General features: G+C 44.7%; 1 protein-coding gene across 3 annotated transcripts in view; it reads right to left on the bottom strand.

Moving 5' to 3' along the window:
• The window catches only part of VWDE (von Willebrand factor D and EGF domains), a 550953-nt gene that overhangs the window by 354208 nt on the left and 170412 nt on the right, over positions 1 to 26333 (bottom strand). For all 3 annotated transcript variants that reach the window (XR_011303393.1, XM_069648623.1, XM_069648624.1), the window contains exon 5: positions 26053 to 26321. Coding sequence is in view for 2 of the 3 variants with exons in the window: in XM_069648623.1 (XP_069504724.1) it covers positions 26053 to 26321 (269 nt within the window). In the remaining variant the exon portion in view is untranslated. The remainder of the gene's footprint in view (positions 1 to 26052; positions 26322 to 26333) is intronic.

The following is a 26333-nucleotide window of genomic DNA, read 5'->3' as shown; positions in this document are numbered from 1 at the left end:
TCAAATGAGCCTTTAATTGTGTTTTGGATACATTGAAAAGGTTACAACTCTATTAATGCTCAATTTCATAAGAAAACATACTTACAATTATGGAAGAACCAAAAAAAAAAACGGGTACATATCACGTCCTTATTAAAGTGTGTAAACGGGATCACAAGATCAACGTTTAACAAATCGTGTTATGTTTTCTGGGTCATGCAAAGTTGAATAGCTTAAAATAACAAAAGAGCATGTTGTAACAATCATGGGGACTAATACATGACCTAAACTCCAAAGGTACTAAGTGGAAACCAAGGGCCTCATTTACAGAAGCGTTTCACAGTGACGCAATCCCATGTTAAAACATTTTTGTAAATCGGGCCCTAAGTGTCCACAGTGTTTATAAACTGCAGCATTTCAACATCACATGAGGTAAAGTTGGACGGAAAATGGACTCATACTAACATTCCACAAAGCGATAGTTACCAACGGGTTAACAGGCTTTGCTGAAGCAAACTGAGGGGTTTGTGATTTAAATAGATTCGTTTGGAAAAACAACTGCATTTGTCTACTTTGCTTTGGTGTGTAAATGCCTGTGCATGTGTTTTTCTGTGGTATAATCTCGATGCTCTGCACAGCAGCATCCTTGACTGTTTTAATTCCTGGTATTAAACACTAAGATATATAAAAAATAGTGCGTACAAAACTCAGCATTTGCCTTCAAATTACTGTTGTTTCATTTTGTATTGTTCGCACTGCAACTTCCTGCAAAATCCCACTGCGAAAAGGATGAAGTGGAAAATGATGTCGATGTTGGAGGAACTGTGGGCTTTGTACCTGCTTTAGAGACATTCAGTGACGACCTGGCTACCATTTCTGACAACATGTTGAACTTTTAAGAAAAGAAAATACAAAAATCAATTTCCCATCTCACAGACTGGATTTCATGACTATACACAGCAGGTCAACCTATATTGGAATCACACTGTGAACACATGATCCATAGTTGGCAATAGAAAAGTTGGATTAAAAAGCAGAATACTAGAAAGATAATTCCAGAAACGTTGTGATTAGCACTCAGGTAAAAAATGCCCCTTAGAGCAAAAAAACAAATGGTTGAATGGATTTTTGCACCACGGCAATGTTTTAGCCAAATCATAGACCTTTGGGAAACCTGGGCATTTTCTCAATTCTGGTGGATGTCTGCTAGAAGTCTGGAGGTTTATGAAGAAGTTTTGCCAGAAAGCTGCTGCGGCATTTTTAGGAGAAGGTTTGGCCAAACTAGCCAGAACCTGTGTCCATACCAGTTTCACTGCTTTTGAATTATTGTCTGCTGAATGTCTTTCTTGGACTGTGCTTCTTGCTTTCTGGGTGCAACTGTGATTGTTTCTTGACTGTTTTACCATTGTTTTCTATGCTGTCCTAAGGAATTACTCTCCTGGTCATAACACCTTAAAGTGGGAAGCTGCCATCATCATCCTCTGCGGCTTGTTTGAGCCACCCTAGTTTGTCTGAAGTATTGTTTACCACATCAGACCATTTTCTTCTGGCTATCTGCTTCTTTTTTTACTATCGAGCCATCCCCATCAATTTCGCCAGGTTCCTCCATCTTCCTGAGATCTTCCTTAGCACTGTTTTTACTTCTGGCTGGTAGGCTCCCCGGATTGGTGTGATTTGACCGTGGCATCATTGCTCGCAGCAGATTTGGCCATAGTCAATTTTGGTGCGAACCCAATTTTGCAGCGGGCAAAATCATACTGTCGAAAGAGAAAGTATATCGTGCCTCCTATTATAATAAATATATTAATATTGGCCTACGCCAAGCTGCTCGAAAGTCGCTTGCGAAAGAAATCCGTGTTGCAAGGTCCTGACCTTATATCCATGTAAACCGCCATTTTAGGTCAAACCGCCATTTTAGGATTCGCTTTGTAAAAGTCATCCTGTGAGTTAAAATGGTGGACAATGTCATTCCAGAATACAACATGGCCGTCTTGACCTCTGTACATAGCTAATATGTAATTTGCCTGCAGGCCACTTGTTGAGGTCATGTACTGCGACCTTGTCCTTCGTTGACCTGTGTGTAAAAGGATTACTCGTACAATGAAACTAATCCACGAGCATATGTTGAAACAATGTATTCAAATACTGAACGTAGAACATCTGTTTAACTACATTGTATTAATGTTTGAGAAGGCCTGCATGGAAAATTTTAGAGTACACAGTTATTGCATAGGCTTGTTGATGCATGTATTAAAGGCAAACCAGTTATAGGCGATTGTTCGAGACTTGGCACGAACCCTAGATTGGTGATGTATTAAAAGGAATATTAACCCGAGGTGGGGCTGGACATCGTGCCCACCGAATGTATAAAAAGCGAATGCATTCTAATGTACAACGTCTTTCACTGAACACACTGAACTATGCCGGAGTTTGTTGTGTTGTACTGAGGGCCGATAGTTATCTGATTTTGCTCTGTTTTTGTAACTGGATTCAGTATAAAATAAAGTACTTTGTATGTTCCTTTGTAATCACTGTTTGGTGTATTTTCTTTTGGGGTACTCAGCCTCAATATTTTGATTTTGTTTTCACAATACCAATCCATCCCCCCTCCCTGCCCCCCAATACTTCCCCACCTCCCTCCCCCTATATACCTTTCACCGTCTGCAATACGGGCCAGAACTGATGCTGCAGGGTCCCTTACATGGTAAGCTGGTTGCTGGTGTTTAGGTCCATGGGTCACTGTATCCTGGAACTCAACCAAAACAGAAGACTTTTACTCACTGGGTGGTTTCACCATTCCTGTACCAAGTTGTTAAGAACTGGGCGATTTTGGATCTATAAACCTTCCTTCCATTTTTGTTTGTTTTTGCCAAAGGACAATTTTGCCAAATTAGTTTTGGCAATATTACCGCTTGATTACACAAACGTTGGGGGTGGGAGTGCCGGCACCCCCACCCACACTTTTCACCTCCTTCCCACACACACTCCTCCGAGAAAAAAACAATTCTTCAAAAATGTCATTCGACAAAAGTGGGGAATACAGTTTTTCAAGCTGGATTCTCCCCTTATAATGTAATGATAATTGCTACAGACAGTGGGCCCGATTCATGGAATCATCTGCGCCGAAAATATGGTACTTGCGTGCACAACTGCAAGAAAATCCGCCTTCATCGATTGATGGAATTGAATGCGCTGTACTTTGCCTTGACTTGTGTGGAATTTGCGCTGACTTGGCACATCGGTGTGAGCCATTGAGGGTCTTGTGCGAGACTTGAGCAGAAAGTGGGCATGGCCTGCGCAGAGGGCTGGGAAGGGGGCGGAACAACAAAAAAGGGGAAGAACTTGCGAAAACGTGGGAGTTCTGAGGGATTACCTGCAGGCAGTCCCTCTCACGCCCACTATTGAATGGCCCGAGACGTATTCATGGATCCGATCGCGCAGCTTCTCGGCCGGGAAATGGCAACGCAAGTCCTCCAGATGGTTTGCCACCCGAAGGCAGGCGTAAGTGCACTTGCACAGAGGACTTGCTGGCGTTGCATGTTGCATTTCAGGGTGCATGTACTCAACCGGTGTTCCAATGTTACTTAGGGATGTGCGTAAGCAGTGTAGAAGGGTGCAAATATGGTTTACGGGGCTCGTATGCAGATTTTCCAAGTTCACACCAAGTTCCGATTTTTCATACGCAGGTTGTCAGGGTGCCAGGAACAGTTACGGGGGACCCTGCGCAGGGTCCCCGAGATGCAGGTCAGCTTGCGAGTGACCCCACAACCTGTTTGAAGGGTGCAAGCATTTGCGCCTGGGGGAGCGCACAAAGGTAGATGATCTGGCAGTTTTTTGATTTGCATGTGGGCGTGTTGGGGGCGTTCCGGCCGCGACTTCCAGATATGTTTACTCTGTGCAAACAATTCCATGAATATGAATTGCATGCATTTCTTCTTCTGCGCGCAGGCTTGCATAGTGTCCTTCTTGGCACGAGGCCTGTGAGTTATTTCTGGCTATATTTCGTTTTACCACCAAACTTGTAATGAGGCTCTTAATCAGGCCTTCCCCCTTTCACCTTTCCAAAAGTATGATTGCTTGTGCACCATGGAAGGTACCAGCAAAACATGAAACTCATGGAGGAGGGCATGCTGCAATCATTGATTTATGGAAAGAAAACAAAACTTGTTTGCCATCTTATGACCAGTTTCTTTGTAGAGAGCAATATGATGTGAATACAATACATCAGAACGTTAAGGCTTGGCACTAATATCTCTGTTCATACAGAAGCCCGTCACAGGCTTTAATACTAGCTGGGCTGACCGAGTTCTACATACTTCCAGCATTTATAATCTGAGTACCATTACGTTGGATAGCAGTAATAATGTTTATCTACAAAAGTGCAGCACTTCAAAATTGAAAGAAATGAAGTTACCAAGAGCTACAGCCAGAAGAAGAGAGCACCTCATAACATATTTGCTTTACCCAACACGCTTAAATAAAGATTTCTTTTGTTTTTACTGCTTTCCAAAATGTGATTTGGTGTTTGAGAATCAGCGTGATTGAGCAGAAAGGCAACGTTCTCGTCATGAAGGACAGCAATGCAGAAATCATTTTGCGGTGGTCTAACAATGAATGTGGGTTGAAAAGTTATCTACTGCCTAAACTTCAGACCGTAAATCTAAGAGACGCGTGCCTAAATCTCCATCTCTATGCTAAACCTAATTGAGTGAATCTGGGCAAATCACTTTACCCCAAAGGGCCAACTTTTCTTTAACTGTTCAAGTTGAGATCTCTGAGAAGGGAGATGTAACGTAATACCAAAATGCACCATTGTCTCTATCGAAAGGCGTTCATTTGCATAGGAATTTGGCGCTTTGTGTCCTGCAAGTAAAACTGTTGGGATTATAGTTGGTTTGGTGGGAGCAGAGGGTGAAGTGGTTGATGTTAGAACATTGACCAAGATACGTGATAAAGCTGTGCAACCGCTAACCTTACATGGGAGCTAACACAGCTAGCAAGGAAGGTAAGCCAAACCGGCTAAGTAACCTGTGCAGAGCAAGAAGGCTTAACTCTCAGGTAGCAAGCTGACAAAAAAGGTACACTTTGTACACACACTTAGACACTTAGACAAAGAACCCTGTTGCAGGCCCTATACCTGATGCCAAGCACACATCACAGTCAGGAAGAATGTGCATAAATATGCATATATATGCATACACGCCCCTACTATTAGGTAAAAATGTGTAGAGTCCCACTTTACTAGACTTATTGCTTGGTATTAGGTAATCATCCTTTTAATATAGGCCTGTACTGCGCACGTTGGTAGTGTGACTGAGCAGCCAGGCTTATCTTAAGAGGAGTATTGTGAGCTATACTGCTGTACAACAAAATCAGTAAATACAAGTATCCAAGTAAACACTTACACACTTAGAGTTATAGTATAAATACTTATTTATATATACACACAAGGATAATTAGACAATCTTTAAAAAGCAGCAACTACTAATAACATTAATCCCAAAGGTTAGAATTCAAGTCAAAAAGAGCAATAAAGCAGGGGAGTAAATTTTTTTATATGTTATTCATATTCCAGCACATTGAGTGACATCATTTGAGGTCAGTAATAACACTTATTTGTGATCACCATTGCAATATGGAGTTATAAGGAGGGAACGTTTATTGTTAGATCAGAACATACTTTGTACTTTGAAAAGCAGTTAGATTCTCCTATAGGGATGAAGGTACATGGGTGTAATTATAGGGGTGGGTTGTCCTCCCCAACTTCTGTGGCATGCCTATTTGTCCCCCCCAAATTTTAGAGGGAGGGCAGGGGGGCCGCAATCATCAATTATGTAATTGGACAGCGTGAGCCCGGCTGGGCTGCCTAGCAAGGCCTGTGCTGTCTCATTACATAATGTTGAGATGCCTGGCAGCCGTGCTGCAGCACATTCAGGGCTGGGATGCCGTGCATGGCTCCGTCCCTCACCCTGGCTGGCCTGACACAAAGTCAGCAGCCAGGGTGCTGAACTGGGTGTTGCAGGGCCTGGCGCCTCTGCTGCCATGCTAGCAGCAGCACTTCCAGGGGATGCGGCGCAGAGAATCACTTTCCGGATTTGTGTTCATGCAACACACAGACAGGAACTAGGAAGCTCATTCAGCTTGCTGGTTTCTGTCTGGAGGTGAGTGAGTGCGAAGAGGTTAGGTGTAACATGAAACCTGGCCAGGGCGGCATTTCAAAGCAGAGCAGAGGTACTTTAAAAAAAAAAGGAAAAACAAATGATTGTGTTTGTGCATGTTTGTTGGGGGGCTGGGATGCAGGCTGACCCTAGTGAGGGCGCGTGTCACATTTGGACAATGTGAGCACACATTAAGGCCTCAGGTACGAAGACACACTAACAATTACAAATGGTGCATTCTCTGTGGCAAGCAACAGCTCTGCAACACCTCTAAAATTAGTCTTGCCACTTTTCAGATGCAACTAAAGCACCACCATCCTAATTTCAAAATGAAGTTGGTGGAAGGTGCACCCTCCCAAAGTAAAGTGGAAAGAGTCAAGCTGAGAAAACCTGTGACACAAAACTCTTGTACTCTGCAAATTCTGTGAAATGAATTTGAGTGATATACGCCTGCCAAACATGGTGAACTTTTGTTAATCAGTTTTTGCTCTAGGTGCGCAGAAGGAACCGTATGGTATTTTGAGTTAAAAGCATACTTTTAGGAACGTGTATAACTTTTCCCCCTGCCGCCAAAAATAATCTTCACCAAACTGGCAAAAAGTATTTTGAGTTTTGCAGACACTTTTTCAGGACGGTTTGGTGCAAATTAGTAAATGGGTGTCACGGTTCAGGTTACAGGCCACCAACAACTGCTTCACTTACCAAACTAAGCAGGGGAGTATCCGGTATTGTAAAAGTGTGAGAGGGAGGGGTGAGCTACGAAATGCAGTGTGTCGAATTCCACATGGTCTCATTGGCAACCCCAAACCACCCACCTCTGCCACAATCTACTTTTTTTGGTAACATTAGTGGAATATGGCATTTTAACACACACCAACAACAATAAAACTGCAGGATCATTCCAGATGCAGGAAACTCATCTATTAGAGTTCTATCCAAGCCCTCTGAGGCAAAATACATGCAAACTTCCTAATTATTATATTGATTGCACCAACAGAAGTGACTTCACAGAAAAGAACATTGTGAGGCGCATCATCAGTCCTTGATAATTGAAGGCACCATGGAAGTGACTTTAGAATAAGTTGCCATAAATAAGCCAAGTGACAAATAACCTTGTGGTGCAAAATACCTAAATTGCACTTTTGTTATATGTGAAGCAACTCTATAGTCATTAGGCTTTTCCATTATAATAGCATGATACATTAACATTAGCTTTGAAGTGAATCAGCCACTTGCAGAGCTGCAGATAAGGCACAATGTGATTAAATGATTTGCTCAGGATCACACACTTGGCTAAATAGTGAAACTGGGATGTGGACAATTTAAGTGACCGCGCACATCTTTCCAGGTTTAATTGATATAGATAGTTATTAAGGTTTTGCTTTACATTTCATGTGCTCAAATAATTATTTATAGCAAAGCCTTGGAAGCAAACCACATTACATAGTAAACTAGCCTTTCATAGTAAACTAACCATACAATATATACATTGTCATCGAAATATGTTGAGCAGTGGGAGTATGGCTTTAGTTTTATTCTCCCCATTCTGCATGCAAAGTCACAATAGCATCATGTAAATTAATGTGAGCCTAACAAATCCCCCTTGGGTTTTAAAGCCATAGTCATTATTTCATAAAGCATGCAACAGTATGCACCCTTCTCACTTTTGATCGCTCCCTCCCATTCACATTTCTAAATGGACAAGGACAAAAGTCCCTGCTAATAGTACCCCTCTACCTCCCATCAGTGCCTAATCGCTCACATTGTAATGCTCTGTTGATACAGAGCAACGTGAGGACCCTCTGCAGCCCGGAGCTCCATATGACATTGTCCTGCAAACGGGACACCTCTACCATTGGGAACGGGTAAGGTGTCCTGCTGCCTGGACAATGAGCGTGCTGAGCAGGAATTGCTCAGCACGCAAATTGTCCTGCCAGAGGGACACTTTTGCCGTTGGGCGCCCTCTTTGATGTGCCGAATGGGAGAGTTGTCTCAATGAAAAATGTTCCGGTCTGGCTCTTAAAAGAGCCTCAGGGGGCAGCTTGCCTCCCCTGCCTCTCCCACTTGGTACTCCACTGCTTGGAGCCATTTGAACACAGGAAAACATACCTTCATTTTAATCAGTCAGAATCTTGTAGAAAAAATCTATCAGCACGTACACATATAAGGTGCTGCGCAGAACCCAAGTTTGGAGATGTATGGTATTTAAAAATTGATGCCAAGTATACTTGGTCACTCACTGCACTGCATTAACCGATGGCTTCTGCCTTTGAAAGAAAAAATCAAGGACATTTCAGTGAATCTGTTCCTTTCGGCCATGGGTTTATAGTTCAGCTAGGTCAAGTCAACTTAGCCCAAGATTTCAGGGATCAGGGGGTAATGAAGTCTGGTCTGCTCAATGGACGTTGCACCACTGTTTTCATGTATTATTGTGTATGTACATGTAAATGTTGTGTGCACACAGTGTAGGCAGTGTAGGCAGATCACTAGACTGGATTGCCCATCACAATTCCCCCCTCACAATCACAGGCAATACCCCCACCCCGTGGTCCGACCACCACACCATCACCTTCAACATCCCACCACCACAACCCCACCCCCCAACCCCTACCACGAGCCCTCATAAGAAGTGCCTGCCAACTGACCAAAGAAAGACTCCTACCCTTCCTAAAGACCCAGAAACCCTTGCCAAGAACTACGACACTGCCATCACGGCAGCATTCAATGCTATCGCCCCACTTAAACCACGCAAAGCCAAACCCACTAGCCACACCAAAGATTGGTTCACCGAAGACCTCCTCAAACTGCGTTCAGACAAACGAGCAGCACTAGCTCAATGGCAAACATCTCGTGATGATAAAGACAAACTTAACTTCAAATCTCTCTCAAATTAATATAAGAAAGCCATCATCAAAGCCAAAGCCAAATCATTTGAAGATAGAATCTCTGAGGCCAAATCAAACACCAAGGAAATGTTCGCCATATTCAGGGAACTTGAGACCCCTACACCCACGCCCCAAAACTTCACCAAAGACAAAGCATGGTGTGATGACATCCAAACAGCCATGCATAATAAGATTAGCTCTCTCCAAGCCAAAATTCTGAACACCAAACTAGTGCTCCCTACGCCCACACTCCCTCCCCAACCCCCCTCTCCTCACCCACACCCACCCTACCTTCTCATTCAAGACCATCCAGGAGAAGACATGATCAACATCATGAAAAACATCAAACCCTTGAATTGCAAAGGTGACCCTTGCCCCGCCTCCATCATCAGAGACTGCGCAAACACCCTGCCTCCTTTCTTAACAGCCTTCGCTTCCTTCACCACAGGGAGAGTCCCTTCATGCCTCAAAGAAGCATGGGTCCGACCACTCATAAAAAAAACCTACACTTGACCCCACCTCCCCCAACAACTATCGTCCCATCACCACAGTCCAATTCCTCCTCAAGATTCTAGACATAGCAGCCTACCTGCAAGTCCAGCACTTCCTTGAAGAACACAACCTCCTAGTCTGAGACAATCCGGCTTTCGCCCTAGGCACGGGACAGAGACCACCCTACTCGACCTCAAAAACCAAATGGATGAAGCAAGGGATCAAGGCAAACCTGTCCTGCTCCTTCTCCTCAATCTCTGCAGCGTTTGATCTTGTAGATCACGACATCCTCTGCCATCACCTCACCTCCACAGCCAACTTCTCCCAAGACGCCTGTTAAGAAATGGATGAATCCACATGGATCACCTCCTTCCTCCAAGGCAGGACCATGCAGGTCTTCTCTGACCTAGCCACTGCGTCACCCACCATCCCATCATGCTATGTGGTGTACCCCAAGGCTCTTGCCTCTCCTCCGCCTTACATAACATCTTTACCCGCCCCCTCTTCCTTATCCTTGACGCCATGGGCATCTATTACACCAACTACGCCGACGACACTCAGATCCTTCTCACATTAACAGGTGACTATGACACTGACTGCGACTCTCAACAGCATATATAACACAATCCAAATGTGGATGGCTATCAACAGCCTTTGCCTTAATTCCGACAAAACTGAGCTCCTACTCGTAGGATCCCCTGACACCCTCAAGAAACTTGACGCCCAGTTTAGCCACTTTACCATTCACTCTATCAGAATCCCAGTACTGGACACAGCAAAAATGCTAGAAGTCTATCTAGACTCCAACTTATCTATGACCAGACAAGTAAACTCAATCTCCTCCTCTGCTGCTTACCATGCAAAACTTCTCAACTCAATCAGGCCTTTTCTGTCAAAAGACACATGCACCAACATAGCCAGAGCCATAACTGGTTCCCGACTAGACTACTGTAATGTTCTTTTCCTAGGGACCTCCAACAAAAACCTTGAGAAGCTGCAAGTAATCCAGAATAGCACCCTGCGGGCTGTACAAGGCATTGCCAAGAGAGAGCACATCACTGTTGCCAGAAAAGCTCCCCTTTGGCTACCCATAAAGGAAAGGATTATATTCAAAGCGATAAGCATCACCCACAAATGCGTCCACCTCTATGCCCCAGCGTACCTATCACAGAGAATCAACCCGGTCTCCTCCACAAGACCCAGCAGGACACCCTATGCCAATATGCACTCCGTACCTAAGGTAAAAAGAGCTAGAGCAGGTGGCGCCAGCTTCCCCTACCTTGCTGCCATACATTGGAACACCCTTCCCACCTCTCTGCGAGCTGAACCTTCACTGACTGCTTTCTGCAAAGCCATGAAAACTACACTGTTCACCTAACCAACCCCATCTGTTCAAGCTCCCATGACTACCATGTATGATGTATTATGTTGTTTGATACCGCTTAACACAGGATCATGCCTCACTGTAACCCAAGGCACAACCTGTACCCATTGTAACTAAGTCTCCTTACAAGTAACAGCGCCACAATGCCCCTGGGCTGCCTGCGCACTATACAAATGTAATAAATAAATAAATAAATAAATAGTGTGCACACAGTGTATGTCAATGGAGGTGTTGGGTGCATTTGTTTGTGTGTGTGTTAAAGTGTATACAAGCATATGTGTGTTGACATGTGTGTTTGAATGAATGATAAATAATGTGTTTGTTTGTTTGTTCTATTGGAATTAAGTTTGTGAATGTTATGTTGTGTCACTGGGTGCATGGCAGGCCGGCTGAAGATGTGTGGGGGCCCAATTGAATTTTAAAGATAGGCCACCAGTCTTATGACACTTATAACAGAGCATCAGCAATGGACTCTTGTGGTGTAGTAGTCTAGTGTTATCCCTCAGGGATTTAGGTTGTTTGACTGAGGTATGAAATCACAGCGAAATTGACCGAAGTCAGTTTTGCTGCAAATATGTTTTTACCTCGGTACAAAAAACCAAATGCATGACTCCCCAAACCGCTAGTACACCTTCCCCCTCCCCTTACTTACCTTTTCTCCATCCGCTGCCTCTCCTGTACCATGCCATGTCAGATCCATCCATCCGGGTCGGATCTGACGCTGAAGGGTCCCTTTTTCTTTTTTTTTTTTTGGGTCCCCTGCCACCAATGCTGAGGAGCGAGGGACACCCCGCAACCTCAGCTCTTCATGTTCAGTATCTTCGGCTTCGAACTAATGCTGGTGACCGAATTCAGTCAAATCTACCATTCAACCAAATTTTATCGAACAATTTGGCAGAAACGATCCCTAAGAGCCAGCACCCGCCCTCCCTCCACCCCAGACCCATCCAACATTTTCACGAAAGTTACTCTGCTGTGTAGGTAGTCTTTTATCCCTGCAATAATAGTGTTCAACAATTAAAACCTGGAAGACAGGGAACAAGCGCTGCCAAAGCCAATATGTTTAGAAGGGGGTCTTAAGGGAGCCAGGACAGCCAGAGTCAATGGGCTAGTTCACATTTCTGATGCTCTCTTCTTAGAAATGTTTAAGGAAAGTCAGTAGTTCAAATAGAAAATCCCAAAAGCTCAAGAGGAGTCACCTTAAAGAAGCACAAGCTGCAAGGCTAGTGCAAGTGAGTTGAGGTCAACTCTAAAGAGGGTAAAATAGCACTCTCCAAGGTAGTAAGCACCACAATTGGCAAAGGGTAGATGTAACCTAAGCCCCACAGTACCTGTCAACTGAAGAATTTGTTCCAGCTGGATACCTTCCTGTTGCAGTGTAGCTGAACCTGGTTCCTGGTATTTGGTCGTGGTGACAAAAAGGAGGAAGTCTGGCAGGCTTCTGTGGTAGCACTCTATTAAGGGACTCTGCAGGAATGGATTCTTCTTGATTCAGCAGCTCTTTGTGGTTTTGGCATCTTTTTCTCAGCGCCAAAGAAGAAGAAACAGCTCTGATAAGATGTTACCTGAACCCTCAGCCCTGTACTCTGGTGAGTATACTCTGGATGAAGATGTCCTGCTTCTGTTAGCTCCTCTGGATGCCCACGAAGTTTTGCCCGGATTCACACTTCCAAAGACAATGCACTCACTGATGGTCAGGGGTCCCTAGGCATTGTGATTCTGCAGCCTTGGAAAGTCACAGCAAGTCGGGGGTTGTGCCAAAATGAAGCTTTTCTTAAGTCTAATTGGTCCCACTGGTCCAAGTGAGGAAGTGGTCCCATACGGGTCTTCACAGTCCAGATGAAAACAGGGTCAGCACAGCTGCAGGGCTTCACCGGGCACTTTGCGGTCCAGGTTTGTGGTGCTGGCATCTCTTCATGTCTTTTTCAATGGATGTTGTCCTCTAGTGCTTGACTCTGCCTCTAGTGCCACAAATCTTACCTTTTTAAGCAGGTTCCCAATCATTCACACCCTAGGCTGTCAATCATCCAGCAGGATGGCTGTCCACCTGGACAGCCAGCTAGCCAATCAGAACCGGTTTCACTCGGGCACACCTAGAGACAAAGGACAGGGACGTTTCAGGACACTGCCTCACTTGCTAGACTTTCCATTCACACTGGAGCATGGGTTGGCTTCTGGGCTGAAGCTCGCCAAAGACAAAATGAACAAAGGACTCAAACCTGATTCAAACAACAGAGTAAAAGCACAGAAGGAAAAATCGGACAAGAAATGGCAAAAGAAGAAGACAGGGCCATTTTGAGAAACCTTTCACCTTTGGGTGCTGTACTGCAGCTGAGGAATCAGCCTTAGTTAGTGTAACAGAATGTTACATGAGAAATGGGATAAAGGAGTTACTATATAACCCTGCCAACACTCCACATAGGGTGAAATAAAAAGGCCAGTCCAGGCCAGCAGTTAAGAGTGAAGCTGGCTGTTGCTATCCATTGGAAAATGCAGACCAGTCCAAAACACTTCTTTTGCCGACTGAAGGCCTAGTGACATGGAGAGAAATGGGCCTAGTAAAATTCTACTGCAATGGACAAGTGCGCAAGAGGAGAAAGACATGTACATTTCACAAATGAACTGAAAGTTAAATGGTAAATAATGGCCTATGTGTGAACAATAACGTCATTTCAACTGTTATATTAAAGAAAGACATTACACATGGACAGATTTCAAAACTGCAGCAGTGCACATGGAATAAAAATAAATAGTTGTGCATTTGGAATCTAAAAAGGAGGAATAATGCCTGTGCAATTCAGAAATAAAGTGAAGGACAGATTACAATCATCAGGAAGAAAGAGACATAGGGGCCGATTCATGGAACACAAATGTGCGCCGGAATTTGTGGCGCAAGCTGGCACAAGCGTGAAAAAGCAAGCACACACGTGTGATTCATGGAAGGCCCTGCGCGTGTTTTCCCCGATATGTGTGACAAATACGGGGGTGGCGCACATGGGCGCATACGTCACTGCAACATCCTGAACGCCGGGCGTGACACGCTCAGCGAAAGCGCACAACGTTAGCGCACACACCAAAAAGGGGGCGGAACAAGCAGAATGGGGAACAACGCATGAAAAAGAAGGCCTAACTGGGGAAGCACTGCTGGGAAATACACGGAATGCCCACACGCGCGCGAACAACCCGTATTCATGGAATCGAATACAGGAAACCCGCGCACGTCAAAAGACACGCACAGGTCTAAACATGTCCGCCACACGAAGGCAGGCGGAAGTGTCCTCGCGCAGTATAAAAGTGTGCGCAAACAACAAACATGTATATACAGCTACGATGAATGTCCCATTTCTCGCAGCACTGATCATGGGACACCGCAGGAGGAGGAGAATAGCCAGGCTCTGCATTCTTTTTGCCCAGGACCAGCGTTTTTGGGATGCCTGATAACCAGGTCTATGGCAGGTATAGGTCTCCACCTCATATCATCCTAGACCTGGTCCAGGAGTGAGAGGACGACCTCACATCACCCACCTTGTGCTCCCAAGCACTGAACCCCCTGGAAAGGGTGCTCAATGTACTGCATTTCTTGGCCACTGGGTCATTTCAGTGGACCACTGCCATAGAGGGTGGGGTCTCACAGCCCACGCAGTCACGCTGCCTACACCAGGTGTCGGCAATCATAACTGCGCGACCCTCAGTCCGCATTCACATATACATGCCCAGAACACCCTCAGAAAGGCAGGCCATGGTCCAGGATTTATACAGGGTGGCACACTTCCCCAAAGTGCTTGGTGCCCTTGCTTGCACCCATGTGGCCCTACCTCCACCTAGGGCCACAGAGAATATCCACTGCAACCGAAAGCACTGGCATTCCATCAACTTTCAGGTTGTATGCGATGCACAGGGAACAACACCTCTGTCTATGCTAACTATCCTCAGTCCACCCATGACAGTCTCATATACAGAATGTCCGGCCTGAGCCGGGACCTGGAAGCTGTGAAGCATGGCGACACATGGCTCATTGGTGAGTACAAATGCCTGTGCACATGCATGCATGTCACACACAGACAAATACACAAACCAAACTAATGACAATCATTATCACCTCCCCAGGGGACAGTGCCTACCCTCTGAGCACCCACATGATGACGCCAATACAGGACCCCACCACCCCACCCCAGGTAAGATACAACGCAGCCCATATTGCAACCTGGGACATAGTGGAGCGCACATTTGGAGTGCTCAAGTCACGCTTCTGCTCCCTTGACCGCTCTGGCGGCCAGCTACTCTATGCACCCCATTAGTGTGCAGGATCATTGTGGCAGCATGAGTCCTGCATAATGTTGCAAATGCAAAAATGGAAGACAGAGCTGGTATAGGTGCTAGAGTTGAACTTAAACTAAGAAAGGGAGGGACCGGTCACTATTAAAAGATCAACATCATTTTTAATAATAAGTCAAGAAGGTTAAAACATATAATTAAATTCAATGGTCCACAATACAGCAATTCACATCCAATATAAAACAAGGAATACATAACAGGCTATAATTGCAAGCTAAAACAAATTCACAAAAAAATATACATATACTCGGTACATATAAAACAAATAGTGATGTACCAGATTCAATTAGGATTGGTGTTCATAAATTTATAAATTTATATCTCTGTTTTTAGTCCACAGAACTGTCTCGACATGTTTCTGTTCTTTCAACATAAGTATAGAACATTCATCAGGAGGAGTTAGTTAGTACAAGAAAACCTAATTCCTATTGGATCATGGATTGAATAAATGTCTGTCTCATAGCCCCTTATTTGGTGCTTGTGGGGGCTCTCTACTTCGAGACGTAAGTAGGTGTAGGAGGTAGTTTCAATCCTGCAGTTATAAACAAGTTGAGCAAGAATGTCCATGTAGTCAGAATTAAATCAGCTAAGGTCAGAGGCAGGCGAGTGCGGTCTCCATATACAATGCTAGTGTTGCTCGAGCAGAGGTGCCCGGTTCTGATAGTGATAGTTCCACAGAGATGACTAACAGAGCTGATGGCACAATGTTGCAACACCGTGGGGCATACCAGTGGGCATGGTGGTGCACACACCCCCAACCACATGCACAGGCGCTGTTCATGGGAGGGGAAAGAGCACGTGGAGGCTGCCCAACTGAGGCACCCCTCACCTTTTGTGGCCTCCAACCATGGCACAGATATACTAGTACCAATGGAAGGTGCACACAACAATTGTCCTGGGCAACCTGGGTGAGGGGAGCAAGGTACATGATGCAAACAGCACCCCTGTGCTCCTCCAAGGCTGCCTGTGGCCCCTTAGGAAAAATGATGGGTCACGCAACGCTCAGGCATCCCAAAAAAGCAAGAAAAAGAGATATGCGACCCCTGTAGCCCACGTGCCTGTCAATAAACACAAGCAGTATGCTGTGGCAGCCAGGAACACAAAAAATGCATACGTGATCAACACACGGGCTAGTATGACCAAAAAAAAGGGGTACGCGACAAACAGGGACACCTGCAGTGGGAAAAATAGCATGCGTGACTCACCGTCTGCCTTGCGTGTAGAAGAAGAATGCGTAGGTAACACCCCCGCCAAAAGAAAAAGTATGCACTATAGCCGCTGTCAAGTAATCGCGTGTGAACCCCAACGTCTGGAAAACACATGCACCGCTCTCCACGAAAAGCACATACAGAGCGATGTAAACCCACGTAGGACCTTTAGCCCGTGCCGAGTGAAACAGCCGCATGCACGTTACGTCACCTACGTGCTTACGCGCTAAGGGCCTTTCCTCGGAATTCACGCAAACATGCTGTTTTTCATGTACCAAATCACTCTGTACCAAGCTGGCCACGCGACAACACACGGAAGACCACACTCCTGCCCAGAAGGCCAAATTACTGCCCCCCAGAGCCCCGAGCAGCCTCCCATGAGCCATCTGCTGCTGCCTGCCTGCTGCCACCGTGCCCTGCCATTTGGTGCCTGCACATCTGCCATCTGCAGGGGTCGAGTTGCTGTGACCACCCCTGCTGGAACAGAAGACTCCCGACTGGTGTTCCATTGCTCCACAGCCCAGCCCCAGGACCCAGTTTCCCACCCACACCTGCCTCAGGGGTTGCCATGTCTGACACAACACCATCCGGCACCAGTGGCAACCCCCCCAGCAGAGAGGCAGAGGGCTACCAGCTTCAGTTAAAAGGTAGTTGGTATCCTGGTGGACCAAGTTCTGGGGCATTATGATGCCCTCTTCACACCATCGCGCGCCGACAAGGAAGGACGGAAGAAGCGCTGGGAGGACTACAAGTCCAGGACCCTCAAGAAGGCCCGGCACCTCTTGGATGGAGCGGATGCAGTGGGGCGCCGGGTCCAGCTTACCACCCAGCAGATGAGGGTTCTGGAGCGCATTCGCCCAGTGCTTCACCATCAGATCCTCATGATGCAGGCCCGTCTGGCGTTGATAATAAGTTCCCATGCAGTGATGTTTAAAAGAGTGCATGTTGCAGTGTGGTGGTAGTTAGCTACTTGGCTGTATGTGTGACATGGGTCATGTATGGATGTGTGTGTGTAGGGACATGACGGTGCTGCATGTGAGTCCAGTCAGGTGTGATCCACATGGATGGTGTATGTGTTACAATGCATCATGCGGAGCAGCATGCGGAATGCACACATGTATGCATGCCTGTGTCTGTACTTGGACATGTTTGGTGTGTGAGAGATGTGTGCTGTTCTCACAGACATGCATGGTGTACATGTCCGTGTGTCTGAGTAGTGTATGCGCCATGGATGCATGACACATGTCCGTGACGATGTGTTGATTCAATGATACAGCCTAGTCATCCTTCTATCCACTGTGTCTGTTGGTATACGGAGCCAGATGCATGACCCTCTGGTGATATGTGTGCATGTGATCAGCATGTCCCATGATGCATGTGAATTTCAGCCCACCATTGGATGTTTCTACGCTGCCTTGGACAAAATGCGCGTGGAGTTTTACACGCGATTGGCCTTGTGCGAGTGGGGTACGTGTATTCGGGGGTGCGAAGGGAGTTTTATACGCGATTTCACTGGCACAAGCAGGTTACGCATATTCCGAGGGGTGCGGAGGAAGTTTTAAACGTGATTTCGCTTGCACGACCGGGGTACGTGTATTCCGAGGGGTGCGTGGGGAGTTTTACATGTGATTTTGCTGGCGCGAGCGGGGTACGCATATTGCAAGGGGTGCGCAGGGATTTGTACATGTGATTGGCCTGGTGCGTGAGGGTTGTGTGGCGTTTTTAGCACGTTTTCATGGTTGGGGGGCTGTATTCTGGTCCACTGGCCTTTGTGCTATGTATGGGATTTGTGTGATGTTTTTGCCGCACAGGATGGGGCTGGGGGCGTAACTAATGCTCTTGCAGGGTCGCTGCGACACTTTGCGCCACGGCTTGTTATGGATGTTGAAATCCATGAATACGCTGTGCGTCAAAAGGGTTTTGGCGCATGTGGCTGGCGCATACTGGCCCATGCGCACTCTGTGCGCCAGCCGCGTGCGCCACTTCTATGAATTACCCCCTTAATTTCATGATATAAAATTACGGCATGAACAAAGAAGGGCTTATTTAATTTGGTGTAGATGTGAATACTGCTTCCTTATGTAACCATGGCCTATCTGTGTGGATAGAGTGAACTTATTTCAGTTTATGTAGTATGTAAAGAAAAGATCATACTGTACATTTCAAATGTAACATGATAGCCTTTCAGAATGGTAAACTGCCCCTTGTTTTTCCCTCTAAGCCAAGATCCCCCACTGAACTGTGAACTGAAAAGTGTGTCTGGATTCTGAGCATGTGGCACTTTGGTGTGATGAATACCAGGGATACAGGACTGGTTTGAAATAGATGCTTAAATATACAGAGAAAAAGATTGAATTTGTGGTGAATTTCTGATAACATGACATACAGAAACAACCTTTAAGGTCAAGTACCCCATAAAAAGTGCATTAGTTCCGAACAAAGACCCTTTGAACATCTGAACTCCAGGCCTTTGGCTAGCCCCACCATGGAAAAAAGTCTGGTTGTCCATGTAAAATACTATGATACACAAAGAAGTAGACTGGATGTATTGAGGTTGCTGATAACATGTCTTGCAGAAGTGACCTTAAGGTCAAGCTTCCCATAAAGTGTAGATTACGCACCGATTAAGGCTTTAAAGACAAAGGAGGGAAACGGTTAAGGTAAACCAGATGGCTCGTCACATGTCTTAAGAGAAATGAAACTTACTGACACATGTAATGCATGGATATTGATTACACATTGAATACAGTTCTTCCTAAATAAAAGGAGAATCATGTGTCCTATCGAGCCCGCCCTGGGTTCATATTGAACAGAAGGAAAATCCCATTGGGACCCTGTGAAAACATGTACATAGGTTAATTTATGGGGAAAATTGTGATTCTGCCATTTTCATACACCTGAGAAATGGGAAAATTGGCAAAGGGATAGATCATGAAAACAAGGTTTGAATTGGAAATGGTCCCATGTTTAGCTATTTCGGCACAGCAGAAAACTGTGCAAAACAATAGCTCCAACAAGGAAGGGCGTGCTAAATATGCTAAAATAAAATTAGTATGGTCTGACTGGCTATACAATAGAGAACCCAGATATGTATATATATCTTCATGGGGTTATCTAAAGTTTTAAGGGAGTTGTCACATTCTGAGATTTTTCAGAACAAAAAGGGTAAAACTCCCTTTGATCTTGAAATGAGGTATCTTTTCTCCTCACTCAGCCTACATCATACATATCTCCAAACTCATGGTCCTAAAAATCTGGCTGGCTTCCTGAGCAAAGAGCATGGATCTCCAATGGATATCCCAAAGCCATCAATTGTGTGGCGAGCTATCTGTCTTTATTCCTTTCCATTAGTGGGTAAAGGGGGGGGGAGCGTTGGTGAAACCAGATAAGCCCTTGGCACAATTTATTAAATCTCATTCAAATTATTTCCCCATAGAAAAGCACCCCTCTGTTGAAATCACATTGTGTTGGGAACTGCCTGCCTTAATCCTTCCCATTAAAGTGTGGGGGAAGGGAGAGACACTGTGTTGTTCCTTAGCACATTTGATTAAAGAAAATCAATTAATTCCCATATAGAAAATCATGGGATGAGTGTTGTTAGAATTTGAAACTAACAAAGCTCATGCCCAGTGTGTTAGAGCCGTTATAGCCCATTATGACTTGGTTGACTGTTTTCTGAAATCCTTCACTTCTATATGGAAAGGGGTGTCAATAATCCCAAAATAAGTAATCCTAAATGCTGCCTTTAAAATCAGTGTGGAAGGTGCAAAAATGAAATTTCCAATTAATCTCCATACATTTTAAATCAGAATTACAAAGCATTGCATTTCACTTGTATGTGTGTTGCAACACAAAATTCCCCATTAATTTTAATTCAGAATTCCAAAGTTTTGCATCTCATGTTTATATGTGTTACAAAACTAAATTTCTGTTTTGTTCCCATTTTTCTCTGACCCCAAATTACCAAGTCCTACCTTTTATTTTCATGTGTGTTGAAAAATGACTTCCATTGGAGTCCCTTTTCCCCAACCTTGCCTTTTAAATAAAAGTTGAAAAACGATTTTTCCCACTGTTTTCCTTTCCCTAATATTGCATTTCTAGTAACAAATTAACAAGGGGAGTCCCTCTGCCAGACATTAGTCCTGGTTATGAGAGACTTACCCAGAGTCTTTAGCTCACAATATTTCACAGAGAAGAAATATCCCAAACATATCAGTCTTTGTACTGCCCTGGGGCAGTCCAGCACCGAAATGCTAGGCAATTCTCCTCTGATCAAGAGTACCAACAGCAACCCCAGACACGTGTTTTGGTCTAGTTGGACCTCATCAGTATGGTGGAGCTGTGCCTCTCTAAGAATAGTGAGCAAGGGGTCCAAGTCTGGATTCCCCAAGTAATTTAGGGTGAGACCCAAAGTTACTTAAATATGCAAATTAACAAATGGTGTCCTGGGAGTCCCACTGCCAGACAATAGTCCCGGTTACGAGATACTTACCGAGAGTCTTTAGCTCACTATCTTTCACAGAGAAGAAATATCCCAAACATATCAGCCTTTGTCCTGCCCTGGGGCAGTCCAGCACCAAAATGCTAGGAAATTCTCCTCTGAACAAGAGTACCAATAGCAACCCCAGACGCGTGTTTCAGGCAGGTTGGCCCCCATCAGTAGGGTGGAGCTGAACCACTCTAAGAATAGTGAGCAAGGGTCCATGTCTGGATTCCCCTAGTAACGTAGGGTGAAACGAGAGACTTACCCAGCGCCACAGGGAACCAAGCTGCACCTCACTGAGGAGGCCCAAAAAGGCCAAAACATGTCTGGGGTTGCTTGTTTTTCCGTGCAGAGGGCACCTGGCCTAGCAGCTCAGGCTGGGCGCTACCATTGGTGCCAGTACCTGACTGATTTGCATATGGCTGGACCCTTTTGCAATGGCGCAGACGGGCTAAACAACTGTGGTGTGGAAGGTTGCCCAGAGCAATGGCAGTGGTTCAGATTCATTCAAAACCTTCCACCTATCACTTTTGTGTTTACAGTTTGTCTCACTATGTGAGAGAGGGTATGCCCAGACGTGGGCCCCTTGCTCGCTGTGCCATAGCGAACCAAGCTGCACCTCACTGAGGAGGCCCAACAAGGCCGAAACATGTCTGGGTTTGCTTGTGTTTCCATGCAGAGGGGACCTGGCCTAGCAGTTCGGGCTGGGCTGCTACCATTGGTGCCAGTACCTGACTGATTTGCATATCACTGGACCCCTTTTGCAATGGCGCAGATGGGCAAAAAAACAGTGGTGTGGAAGGTGGCCTAGAGCAATGCTGGTGGTTCAGATTCATTCAAAACCTTCCACCCATCACTTTTGTGCTTACAGTTTGTCTCACTATGTGAGAGCGGATATGTTCAGACGTTGGTCCCTTGCTCGCTGCGCCATAGGGATCCAAGCTGCACCTCACTGAGGAGGCCCAACAAGGCTGAAAAATGTCTGGGGTTGCTTGTGTGTCCGTGCAAAAGGGACCTGGCCGAGCGGTTCGGGCTGGGATGTTACCATTGGTGGCAGTACCTGACTGATTTGCATATGGCTGGACCCCTTTTGCAATGGCGCAGACGGGCTAAAAAACGGTGGTGTGGAAGGTTGCCCAGAGCAATGCCGGTGGTTCAGATTAATTCAAAACCTTCCACCCATCACTTTTGTGCTTACAGTTTGTCTCACTATGTGAGAGAGGGTATGCCCAGACGTGGGTCCCTTGCTCGCTGCACCATAGGGAACCAAGCTGCACCTCACTGAGGAGGCCCAACAAGGCCGAAACATGTCTGGGTTGCTTGTGTTTCCATGCAGAGGGGACTTGGCCTAGCAGTTCGGGCTGGGCTGCTACCATTGGTGGCAGTAACTGACTGATTTGCATATGGCTGGACCCTTTTGCAATTGCGCAGACAGGCTAAAAAACGGTGGTGTGGAAGGTTGCCCAGAGCAATGCCGGTGGTTCAGATTCATTCAAAACCTTCCACCCATCACTTTAGTGCTTACATTTCTAGTAATAAGCCTGAAACGATTTCTCCATTAAATTCCCTTCCCAAACAGCACTTTTTAAAATAAGTAGTCAAAACCATTTTTCTATTGTGCTCACTCCCTGCACCTTGCCTTTAAATCAAAGGGATCATATTTAGTTGAGGCGTGGAGGGTGGGGATTGCTGGGAGAAAAGTATTGTTTCAAAAATTAAGCCATTCCGTGGACCTTGTATGGTAAATGTTTTCTATTGGTTACATTGAAATAAAATCTGTTGTAAGTTGTTATTGCGTGTTTCAAACTTGTTTCACCTGTGTTGTTTTATAGAACCGAGTTATTGTTCTGATATTGGCTGTCGCTACAGCATTGGTGGCTGATGTTAGTCTTTTTGTCAAATCTTAAATAAATAAATAAATACATATTTTTACTATACACCTGCCTGGTTTCCAAACCATTGGTGACGCAGAGTGTTTGTTGAAGTTGGGTGCGAGACGGGTTGGAGTCCTCACCAAAGAGAACCTGAAATCAAAAGTGCTTTATTGTGTGCCAACTCGCTTGGAGGAAAGGAACACCCTGAGTTGAGTGTGACCGCTAATAAACTGCGACAGAGATGTACAAGGGCAGTGGCATTGCACAAAAGGTGCTGTGTGTCACTATGCAAAAAACAGATGCCTATGGAGTTTACCAGACTCCATTAAACAGTAAGAAACATACACATCCTAGTCAGAAAAAAATGCATGAGGGAGTGAGAAAAAAAGTCCCACTCACTCAGGAGTTAAAATGAAAAATCCTTGAGTCCAGCAAAAGAGCTGGGGGGTCTCTAAGGTTAACTGGAATTGGCACAGAAATGAAAATTCTCCCCAACACCTACATCCAGCACTGATACTCCTCATTAATTTTGTCCCTCTAGCGCATATTATTTCAATAATACAAATGCCCATATCATAGTTAATAATAGTGCAAGAGGGTGGAAATAATTCCTATCCATAGACAAAAGGTTTCAAATATCAGGACATATTTTAGAATCAATTACAAGTGCAATACGCGTATATGCTTTCCCAGAAGGTTATCACTTTGTAAATGTCATACACACGTGCATATGTACCCCATTACATACAGAAAAGAGACTTGGGACTGTTGCAACATTCTAAAGCCTAAAACCATGTATTGAACCATCTATCCTAGTATAAGGATCAAACATCAACTATGGCTTGCTTGCACACTAGAATTTTCATTCACTGCAGAAGACGTTTGCTGGCCTTTTCCTGGGCACTGTTCCATATTTAACATTCTGTATCAGGTCATTCCTATCAAATGGCTGATAAATCTACCAGATGCTTAGCAACTGCATGCAGTATTCGTGCAAGATTCCAAACACAGCCAGAGGTAAAAATAATATAATCCATAAACGAGCCAGAAATACTGAGAACATTTTCCAGATGTGCTTGAAAAAAAATAAAAATAGGTCATGTCTTGGCAGCCTGTTGTTCACATTTGGCCTGTTGGCAACAAAGTAGGTCAGATTGCATAACAGAATGTAGTAAATTAAAAAGAAAAAAATAACCATGCCTCTGCCCATAGACCATTATCATGGCTTTCCTCATGCAGAATTAAGGCCCAAGCAGCAATCACCTTTTTGCTTTCTAAACATGAGCAGTACATTTTACAAACATATTTAGCAATTAAATGTTCATTTCATAAATGTAGGACTCACCCTTGTGTCTCTGTTTACAAAATGTGTCAATTAGTGTCCTATTTATTTACTTTAACTTATGGGGTTATTACAAACCTTTATCTATATAATCACACATAAAATCCATCAAGATTCATGTGCATAATCACGCATGCAATCCACCAAAATTCATTCACATCTGCAGACTTTTTTCTCCCCCTCAACTTTGACTCCTAAATAAAACAAACCTATTCACGTCGGTACATGATAGCCTATTAAGATATGGAATTCACAAACAAATATAATTCTTAGCCCAAACAGCCCATTAAATCTCTTTCACCATGTGAATCTTATTATGATAAAAACGTAATTCAAAAAATTAATCAACCTAAATGTTATTGAAAAATGTCCCCCAAGTAAAAATAAGACCCGCCATTCCTCTTCATCACACGATTGTCTATCTTCCAAAAACTTCCCCATATGCTTAAAGAAATCAAACCAGCACCAAGAAATGTTATATGTTTTGAGGTTTCTATCTCCCCATCTACATCTACACATTGTTGGATATATGTTCATACGAAACCTCATAAATTGGTATCTGAGCCAAGCACTGGGGAATTTGATTAGATATTTCAGAACATAATTGTACACTGTAATGTCCTATTAAAAGAAAGATAACTGCAAATGCAATTTTGGTTCATGTAACAAAAGAAAAATGAAAACAATACTGTTCAAGTTGAGCGTTAAACTGGAGAGGATCTCTTGTTTCCATTATGCAGTTTTTTTCGACTCTGGCCTCTTTTGATCAAAGGGAAAACATATGACTTCTTGAAGGGGAAGAAGAACAGCCTCCCCATGTAGGAGGCCTTCAGTGTCTGTCATGGATAATAACAAGGCATAGTAGGACCGTCGCTCACCTCAGCACACAGCAAATCACCTAAATAGCAGAATTTACTCAAAACACCTCAGATTTGCACCAACATGGGGCTCATTACATTTTGGCAATGTTCACCTGGGTTCTGCTGGAACAGTGTTCCCAAAACAAGTAATGCCACTAGTTGTAAGAACCCATACACAAATTCCTTTTAGGATTCTCATAAGTAGCTTACAAGAATTTGTGAGAAACTAGTGGGATTTTTGGAACAATAATAAGAACTTTATAAGAACTTAGATGACACCAAAAAACGTATTGAATTATAATTAAATCTTAAACATTTGAAAAAGGATTAATTAAGAACTTAAAATAATCTTATAAGATCCTTATAAGAAAATCAATAACACATTATTGTTTGGGAAATAATTGCATGGGCACAACCTCCTTGCAACTGTACTGAGTTGTCAGCAAATGCTTGCTGGAGAAGAACTTCAGGCAGCCCGGCTGAGCAAATTCGAATTGGTGTTGATTTCTAGCCAGCAGCAACTATTAGGGGGTCATTACGAGTTTGGAGGTAGCCATGGCGCTATTAGCGCCATGGCTGCCTCCAAAGCCGGGTCCGGGTAGGCGGAATGGGGATTTACCGGGCCATTCCAACCTATGCGGACCCGGTAAGTCCCCATGCCAAATACCATTCCCCATTCCCATTCGAGCACCCATAGGGCTCAATGGGAATGGGGAAGGCGCTAATAACTGGCCCGCAAATTGTGGGCCTGTTATTAGCTCGAAGGTCCCTTAACGGGTCCCACTAAGAACGGCTGGTCAGACCAGCCGTTCCTGCTGGGACCCGCTAAGGCACCTCGGAATAGGGCGGTAAGGATTTACCGGCACCGGCATCCTTACTGGTGCCGGTAAACCCTTAACGCCCAACTCGAAATGACCACCTTAGTCTCTTATGTAGTAATCTTTCTGTTGAGGTTTTACCAATTTCTGTATTCACCATAACAGCAAAACCGAATAAAACAACTGCACTGATTCATTGCATATGCATATGTTCATAAAAATTGTTAAACATACCTGATCTCCGAGCCTGAGGTTTATGCCATCCAGCTCTATTAGGGAGAACGCCTGAACCGTGGTCTCCTGCCGAAGCTCCTCTTTGATCTCATCAAGAGAAAGCCTGGACCAGGTCACAACGAAACCCACCGAGCTGTTTGTGGAAGAGGTTTCAAAGAAACACTTAAGGTAAATGCTAGACCCGGACAACTCTGCCACAATTTCTGGGACACCTGGTGGCGGTGGGAGCATTGCTGATGGTGGTAATGACAGGGGGGATGACTGCTTACCTAAGACAAACA

This window comes from Ambystoma mexicanum, chromosome 2q (genome assembly GCF_040938575.1).
Source record: "Ambystoma mexicanum isolate Mex_15411 chromosome 2q, UKY_AmexF1_1, whole genome shotgun sequence".
In the NCBI taxonomy this organism is placed as follows: Eukaryota; Metazoa; Chordata; class Amphibia; order Caudata; family Ambystomatidae; genus Ambystoma; species Ambystoma mexicanum.
This window is presented reverse-complemented; position numbering and strand designations above follow the sequence as displayed.